This window comes from Triplophysa rosa, linkage group LG18 (genome assembly GCF_024868665.1).
Source record: "Triplophysa rosa linkage group LG18, Trosa_1v2, whole genome shotgun sequence".
NCBI lineage: Eukaryota > Metazoa > Chordata > Actinopteri > Cypriniformes > Nemacheilidae > Triplophysa > Triplophysa rosa.
This window is the reverse complement of record NC_079907.1, coordinates 229,532-238,374: the sequence shown is the minus strand read 5'-3', so window position 1 is coordinate 238,374 and position 8,843 is coordinate 229,532. Positions and strand designations below refer to the sequence as shown.

The 8,843-nt window shown below is 40.8% G+C and overlaps 2 protein-coding genes across 2 annotated transcripts; both read right to left on the bottom strand.

Moving 5' to 3' along the window:
- Window positions 1–3,953: 3,953 nt before the first annotated feature.
- Window positions 3,954–6,224, bottom strand: selenou1b (selenoprotein U1b). The gene is given in 7 exon segments (XM_057359010.1): window positions 3,954–4,523; window positions 4,718–4,829; window positions 4,831–4,874; window positions 4,991–5,103; window positions 5,551–5,667; window positions 6,048–6,088; window positions 6,090–6,224. Coding segments are annotated over 7 exon segments (624 nt in total). The 5' UTR covers window positions 6,179–6,224; the 3' UTR covers window positions 3,954–4,415.
- A 210-nt stretch (window positions 6,225–6,434) lies between these two features.
- dydc2 (DPY30 domain containing 2) lies at window positions 6,435–8,560 on the bottom strand. Its single transcript, XM_057359431.1, has 8 exons — window positions 8,339–8,560; window positions 7,975–8,088; window positions 7,820–7,879; window positions 7,563–7,676; window positions 7,428–7,490; window positions 7,217–7,345; window positions 7,025–7,102; window positions 6,435–6,570 (listed from the first exon to the last, which is right to left on the bottom strand). Exons 1-8 carry the CDS (start codon window positions 8,483–8,485, stop codon window positions 6,550–6,552), a joined length of 726 nt encoding a protein of 241 aa, XP_057215414.1. The 5' UTR covers window positions 8,486–8,560; the 3' UTR covers window positions 6,435–6,549.
- Window positions 8,561–8,843: the final 283 nt, after the last annotated feature.

Sequence of the window (8,843 nt, the reverse complement as noted above, 5' to 3'; positions counted from 1 at the left end):
TCATGTGTGTTTGAAACTGTGAGAAAGAAGTTTCACCTCTTATGAGTCAAACACAGACAAATGAATTCAGTTTCATTTCTATAGCGCTGTTCACAATGTTTCATTGTTTGAAAGCAGCTTTACAGGAAGAAAGACAAAAATAAACAATATATAATATTCAAATAACAAGGGTCCATCTTTGCTCTTGGTTGTTGACGGAGATTGCCTGGGCTGGAGCTGATGATCAGTGAAGTCCACAGGATCTCGTGTGAGGATGGCACGTGACGATCAGCTGGTGCTGGAGTAATGTGTAGTTTCCTCGGGATGGGTATCAGAGAGAGAACAATTCGCCTAGCTGCTGTTCATTTACTTCTAAACAAGAGATAATACTGGTGTGCATCATGTGAATGCTTGGCTGAAGAGATGTGTCTTTAATCCAGACTTAAACTGGGAGAGTGTGTCTGACCCTCCAATAGTATCGGGGAGGCTATTCCAGAGTTAGGGTTCATATGGGAAAGCTCGACCCCCTATATGGTGGATTTAGTTATTCTAGATACTGTCAGAAGTCTGGAGTTTTGTGATGGTAGAGAGCGTGATGGCTTGTAGCGTGACAGAAGCTCTGTTAGATGAGTGGGAGCTAAACCGTTCACAGTTTTTTTCAACTGCTTACACACAAAATGTTTACTTGTCACACAATCTCTGAAACCTGACACTCAAACACCAGAACCACACACCAAATCGGCAAAACCATACACTAATTCTCGACCTTTGACTCAGTTTGCAGTTACATAAAACACTTTTTGCAAAACACAACACACAATTCTCTATGTAACACACAAACATCTTACAGGAAGTATATTGATTTCCTCTTTCAAACACAACCAATCAAAATGCCACACTAATTCCTCGGTGCCTCACACTATCTCCTCACATGTGCAAACACACATTGCTTTACTTACACCAACCAATCATGACTTTAGAAGAGGCCTATAAATAGGCCAAGGGTCAAGTTATAGGTTTTGAACAATGGATGCAAACAATGTAGACAGAGTAAGTGGAGTTGGAGGGAGAGCCAGAGGACGAGGCAGAGTTCGAATTAGAGGACGAGTTGGAAGAGGAGGAGGACGAGGAACAAGAAGATTGGTCTCGAATGAGATTAGGGGGTACAGCTATCACATGATCAATGAGCTACAGTCGACAACAAAAAATAAACAAACACAGGAAATAAAAAGTTTGGTTTCAATCTTGCTTTTGTTTTTACAGTGAATTTTACAGTTTTTGTCCATTGCTTGAACACTTTTTGCAACACTTCGGCTCATTGTGTCAAAACTTTACACACAAGCACACAAGAAACAACACTGGGAAGTAAATCATTCACATCTATGTCGAATTGAAACTCTGCTATCAAAACCTAACAATCCTTTGTCAAAATCTCACTCTGATGGCAAAATGATACACACTTGCATCATATGAATACACTTTCAGATTAGCAGCAACACACTAGTGTACTTTATATAAAACACTGTAGTCTTTAATGTTCACTGTTTTTATTCAGTTCATCAGCTATCATTCTGTGAAGCTCAATGCAACACTTACAGTTTTTGTTATGTTTCTTCTCCAACAAAGGTTTTCACAACAACCAAAAATGAAAGTACCGAAAGGTTACAAATGACATCACCTCAATACTGTACATCACAGTACTACACTATACAGTACAGTACAGTATATGCAGTAACGCAAAAATAAAACCAAAAATACACTACTGTAAATGAAAAACAGGCCAATTGTGTGTGGGTGGGATTATGGATCCTGCCGTCTGTTTGGGTCTGGCCACGGAATCTCATCAACATCACAAGCGATATTTTCTCCTGCTAAGCAACGGGGAAAATATCGCCTTGTGTGCCGAATCCATCCATGGATTGACCTTACCTCAATGTCTCCGCATGCCTCTTCCATTGCCTGTAGAAGAGGCGTGCGGGCATGTGGTTGGCGGTCATATACGTGCCATCTCCAAGCGGAAAAAATAGGGTTTAGAAATGGTCAGAATAGAATACAGTCTGGAGTAGAGAGTTGAGGACATACCTGTTTTCCAGTCTGAATGTCCTTATGATGGATGCAACTGTGAACCGGCTTAGATGTGGGTGGACTCTCTGCCCAGCTTCCCTCATTGTCAGGCCATGATTTGTCACATGATCCACCGAAGTTGCTCTAATATCATCTGAAACACTGTTCCGTGCATAGCCTCTTCGACCACGTCCTACTCCTCTCTCTCTTTGTCTTCCTCTACCTCTTGCTCTCCCTGCCTCCATGCTTGCAAAGTTCTCAAAATGGCTCAACTGAGGCCTATTTATGGCTGGCTGATTGGTGTTCAGTTTTGTAAGTAAGATTTTTCAGGTGTGTGTCTAAGTGTTTTCAATCACCCAATGTGTTTTGTATTTTGAATAGATGTGTTTTCCCAATGGTACCCATGAGATTTCATTTATGAACGAAGTGTCTTATGTGTGAAATAGTGTGTAGTGTGCAGAAGCAAGTGTGTTGCAGAATTGCAACTAAAGTGCAAAGCAGCGCTTTTGTTTAAGGTATGGTTACACTGTGTTTAAGGTATAGTAACAAAAGCTTCAAGTTTTGTTACTTTGGTCTAAGCATGTGTCTATAGTGTTCAAGCAATGGGCAAAAACTGTAAACATCTCTCTGCCAATTTCTTTCAATCTTGTACAGAAATGTACAGAGGAGCTCATGAAAGAAGAGCTTTAGGTTTTGAATAACTGTGTGTACATGATATATCCCAAAATATAACATTACGGTAAAATTGTTTGCAACAGAAGACAAATGTTTGCTTTTGCTTTTGTTTGTGATATTTTGCAAGAGATGTGAGGCATTTTGCATTTTGTGTGTGCAATTCTTGGATTTGTGTGTAAAGTTTTGAAAAAAAGAGGCAACTTTTTGAAAATGTGTGTGGGCAGTTGAAAAAAGCTGTAATGCTTTAGAAGTGATGAGAAGAACTTTATAGTACGGTACTGAATGGGCAGTCAGTGTAGAGATGATAACATTGGTGTTATGTGATCACATTGTCGAGATCTTGTCAGAACTCTGGCAGCTGCATTCTGAACTAACTGTAGTTTGTTTAATGATGACGCAGGACAACCACTGAGTCGTGCTTTACAATAATCAAGTCTTGAAGTCATAAATGCGTGAACTAGTGTTTCTGCGTCAAAAATACACAGAATATTCCTCAGTTTGGCAATGTTTCTAAGATGGAAGAAGGCTGTTTTTGTGACGTTTGAGATGTGGTTTTCAAAAGAACGGTCTTTAACTATACTTGCTGAGGTGAATTTAGCAGAAGAAAACGACTAGTCCTCCAATGTTTTAAGTCCTGAACGCACTCTTCCGGTTTTGTTAATTTTGAGGTTTGGTCTGGTCTAGATGACATGTGTAACTGAGTATCATCTGCATAGCTATGAAAACTAATTCCATGTTTTCTAATAATGACTCTGAGGGGCAGCATGTATATAGAGAATAGCAAGGGTCCTAAAACCGATCCTTGAGGTGAACCATAGTTTACTGGCATATGATTTGATGATTCCTCATTTAAATGAACAAACTGATATCTGTTGGATAAATATGGTCTGAACCATTGTAAGGCTCGTCCCTGAATACCAATATAATTCTGTAAGTGATCTAGCGGTATGGCATGATCTATGCTATCGAATGCGGCACTACAGTCAAGTAAAACTAGGAGTGAAAAACAGCCTTGGTCTGATGCTAGGAGTAGGTCATTTGTCATTTCAACAAGTGCAGTTTCTGTGCTTTGATGTGGCCTAAAGCCTCACTGACTTTTTTCATGTAGGTCGTTTACACATCTGAGAACATGTGCATTACAGCAATTAAACAAAATCTAATCTCTACCGATTCAATATACACTAACAGAGAAAAAATGACACACAAATGTTGGGTTTTCCATTGACTCTGTTTTTATTGTTGATGACTCAGGTGTGTGTGTGTGTGGTTGATGATGGACTGACTTTAAACTCTAAATGAAGTAGCAGTCTTGATGTTTCACACGCACACACGCACGCTATTTATATATGCACACACACTGTATATTTTATCCCCTAACCCTACCCCTAAACCTAAAGATCATAGAACACTTTTTGCATTTTTATATTTAAAAACAAATATTGTTCTGTACAATTTATAAGCTTTTGTGCCCATGAGGACCTCAATTTTGGTCCCCACAGTGACACGAGTCCCCATGTGTTGGTGTGCATTCAGGTTTAGGTCCCCACTAACATATAAAAACATAAACACACACACACACACACAGAAACATGTGCGCTGGAACAATATGACGCATGTCTTAAGTCTTTATAGTGTATTTGACTCTTTTCATGATCTTTCTTTCATGTTATGTTACATGAGATCTCTCATGACTGCTGTTACTCCAGAAACACACATTCTGTTTTTATCTTTTTAACAGCTTCAATAACATCCCATTTGTTTATTTTATCTCCAAACTCCATCTCTCTGTGCTCCAACAAGATTCCCTGTAGAAAAAACAAACAAATACATTTAAACAGAGGGTCTATTGTGCCATGTTTAGAATGTATGAGATATATAGAGAGAGAGGAATCAAACTCATACACTTCCTGGGATACTTTTATTTGAGTGTTGTTTAGTCATTTAAGTATTTGAGTTTTAGGGAATATCCTGAAGAATAATCACTACTAAGTGAGTTTACCTGTTGACGTGGGCCGATGACGTATACAGTCCCCAAGACGAACCCTTCACCCCACACGTTACCCTAGGAACCATTCTGAAATGCTCTCCAGCTGTTCCTCCAGACACCGGCACCCAGAGAAACCCATCAGACGCTCTCGAGGCCTGTAGAAACCTCTCTGATAAAACACAACACAACACAACAACACGACTGATGAACGTCTGATGACCTTCAGAAATGTTTTGAGATGATTTTCTAGCAGCTGGTCAGAGATCTTTCCTGTGATTCATCTACAGTCTCATCCAGAAAGACTTCTCCATGAAAGAAAGGTCTGAAGTCCCGGATCTCTGTACCGATGTTCTCTTTCACTACAGCGTACAGAGAAACTCCACTGTCACACTGTGTGTGCATGCATGTGTGTCTTAGTCCGTGTGCACATGTGTGCGTGTGTTTGTGTGTGTGTCTGTGTCCGTGTGCACACGTGTCCGTGTGTTTGTGTGTGTGTCCGTGTGTTTGTGTGTGTGTCCGTGTGCACACGTGTCCGTGTGTGTGTGTCTGTGTCCGTGCGTGTCCATGTGCACACGTGTCCGTGTGTTTGTGTGTGTGTCTGTGTGTGTGTGTCTGTGTCCGTGCGTGTCCATGTGCACACGTGTCCGTGTGTTTGTGTGTGTGTGTCCGTGTGTTTTTGTTTGTGTGTGTGTCCATGTGCACATGTGTCCGTGTGTGTGTCTGTGTCCGTGTGCACACGTGTCCGTGTGTTTGTGTGTGTGCCCGTGTGCACACGTGTCCGTGTGTTTGTGTGTGTGCCTGTGTGCACACGTGTCCGTGTGTTTGTGTGTGTGTGTGTGTCCGTGTGAGTCCGTGTGTTTGTGTGTGTGTACCTCTGCAGAGAAATCATCCAGGTCTCCTGACAGCCATGATCACAGCTCCTGAACTTTCCCACAGTTCTCTGGCTTTAAACACGCGGTCATCTGCACACAAGGGGAACAAATTCACTTTCACACACACACACACATCTCTCACATAAAGACCAAAGAACACGCCGTCGTTTCTCAAGAATGTGTTTCAGTCTTTCTGATGGTTTTGTAACAGCAGCAGCGAAGAGTGACATCTTTGAGATATATGAATAATCCTGTCTTTATTCACAATCCTTCTCTTGATTCACTAACAAAAAAGACATTTCATTGTTTTACGAAACCTTACTTACAGAAACAGGTGATAACATAAAACTTCTACAATATGACTTCCAGTGAAAACTTTCTTTTAACATCACACACAATCTAACCCAGTCACTTGGAGTTATTTTCGGTGATTTTTGCAGTAGTTTTGGGGTGAGAGTAAAGTCACTCACCTCCGTCCAGAGATTTCAGTTCAGTTTCACTCAGATGAGAGAGGTTGTGTGAGAAACATCTCTGTGCAAGATCTCAACGCCTCGATGAACACCAAACCCGAAGAGCTCACGGCCCGGGTCACAAGCTCCATCACTCACCTCAGACTCACACAAACAGTCAAAGAGGTCTGATCTCACTCCTGCTGTACTTATAACCACAAGCGTGTGTGTGTGTGCGTGTGTGCTCACGAGGTTTATATGCAGATTATGGGTCACAATGTGGATGTTGATCCAGCGCCGCTGTTACACAAGAGTATGAACACACAGAAACGTTCAGTCTTTACACGCGTGTTCCTCACAGGACTCAGAGCAGTAAGATACACAGGTTTATTGTAAACGAGTGTTTTCGGTAAAAGGATTTGTGAGATCAGATAATGTCTAAAATTCTAAATATTTATTATGAACAGCAACAGAAACACACAGATATGATGTAAATGTGTGTGATGATGGTTTGAAGTGATCTTCAGGTTCTCTTCTCTTCCTCCTGTACACAAAAACACACGACACATGTATGAGGAGGGATTTCTCGTGTTCGTTCAATGTCAAAATAATGAACAGAAAACAGATTCTGGTGGAGATATGTGCGACGCTGTGTGTGAAATCCATCAGCAGCAGCTGCGGTTCTTTACTCAAGTCAGTAGAGAGATCAAGGTTTTATTTTCACAGAATGTTCTTTACATTACGTAGGACGAACTTATGTAGAAAACAACAAATTACAAAATGATTTGATCTTGGTTTTCACAGGCAGGGTTTTTGTGTAATATACTACACAATGTACAGCAGTGCGCAAAATATCTGAACGAAATGAAACACTGATTTTAAGAAATACATCCAAACTTCACAAAGAAATATGACGTTATTTCTTATCCACAGGTCTGATTTCGTGTTTCTCCGAGTTATGGGACAACGCTGATGATGTCACAGATGTGAATCTTCACCTCTCGTTCCACACGTTGAGCTGAATCCTCAGGTGTGACTGTGTGGTCCTGGTCTCCAGCCTCACCTCTGTCTGTTTCCTAGGAGTGACATCATCAATACATCAACTCATTTATTCTGTTTGATTAAAACACAAGCAGTGTGTCGACTCCATCTGCTAGTCATCAGCAGCTTCACGACTGAAAAACACTGACCGGATTCATCAGCGTGTTCTCTGACTGACGATCCTCTGTTTCTGTCTGTCTCTCATCCGAACCTTCATCTGATTTCGCTTCATTCTCTTGAACTGGATTGGCTTCAGATCCGTCGGCTTCACTTTCACCCTTCACATGAGGATACAGACAGAGACTGAACGGCTGATGGTTTCGTTTTTATATGATTGACAGGTGAAGACATTTACAATACCTGTGGATCACTCGGGACCTCAGAGGTCTGTTCCACATGATCTGCGTCATCCTCATGAACCGCCTTACAGAAAATAAAGATGATCTTAATTCAATAGAGAGAGCATCTCTAGATGCGATGTGATGTGATGATGACCTGTTCTGCTGCACTGCTGTCATTCATCACATCTGATCGCTCTGACATGTCATTCACTTCCTCCATCTGTGGATCTGTGGACGTCTGATCGTCAGGAGCGCTTTCTGTCCTGATCTGTTAAGACATGTACACACATCATCATCATCTCACTGCGAGTGTTTCTGAGAGTGAGATGCAAACCGACTGGAGAGTCAGTCTCACGTGTGTGTGTGTGTTGTACAGAGGAATGAGATGAAATGAGCAGATGTTGAGCACACCTCATGAGCTTCAGACGCATCTCTGCTGGATCTCACAGCAGGTTCCGACTCTTCTGTAAGCTTTCACATCAAAGAAACATTAGAAATGATGAATAAAGATTAAATGTGCTTAAAGACAAACAATTTCTCTCCGATTCTCGTTTTCTTTGACATACAGCAGAAGAAACAGCTCTGATGTCCTTCTGTTCCTCCTGCAGGAGTTTCTGATGGACTGATTCCTCTCGGACTCGACGCTTCTCATCCTCTAACTGTCTCTGATAGGTGGATCTCTATAAAATATATATATATATATATATACAGGTATATCCTGATTTAAATACAGTGATGAATCTGTTAGAGACATTATTTAACCTTCACACGAACAATCATTATAAGGTTAAATCAGAAATATATCTCAGTTAACTGAAAGTACTTCACAATCCTTGGCATATTTTTATTTCTAATCATTTTTATCATGCTGTATGGTCTATAGTCTTTTTTCGTGTGTGTGTGTGTGTGTGTGTGTGTGTGTGACGTGACCTGTTGCATGACGTCATTGTTGAGTTTGTATTTGTGGATCCAGTGCACGAGGAACTCAATGGGATCCAGTGGTCTCTGTTCAGTGATTTCAGTCAAACCCTCCGCGAGACATCGACCCAAACTCTTCCTCACATACTCTGAATCCATCACTCACTACAGTATCACATACACAAATATTCAGTGTTTAATTGAGATTACACCCAGACACGCTCGTGTGTTTGCGCGAGGATGAGTCCGTTTATAGTCTCTATGGTAACGGCGCACAAGTGACGCGCTTCCGGCGGAGTTCCGCTGATCGATTTAATGCGATGTGGAGTTTTTACCGTGTTTTTAATGATGACATAAAAATGAAAAAAATGAAAAACAGATTATAACAGTTTATTCTAGTATAGTAGTGTACATATGTATAATTCTGTACTTAATGTTTCTTATCACAGTCTAGAAAAATGACACAACTCATAGAAAAAAATGTCTTTATTGTTTTAACAAAGTTAATAAAACTATG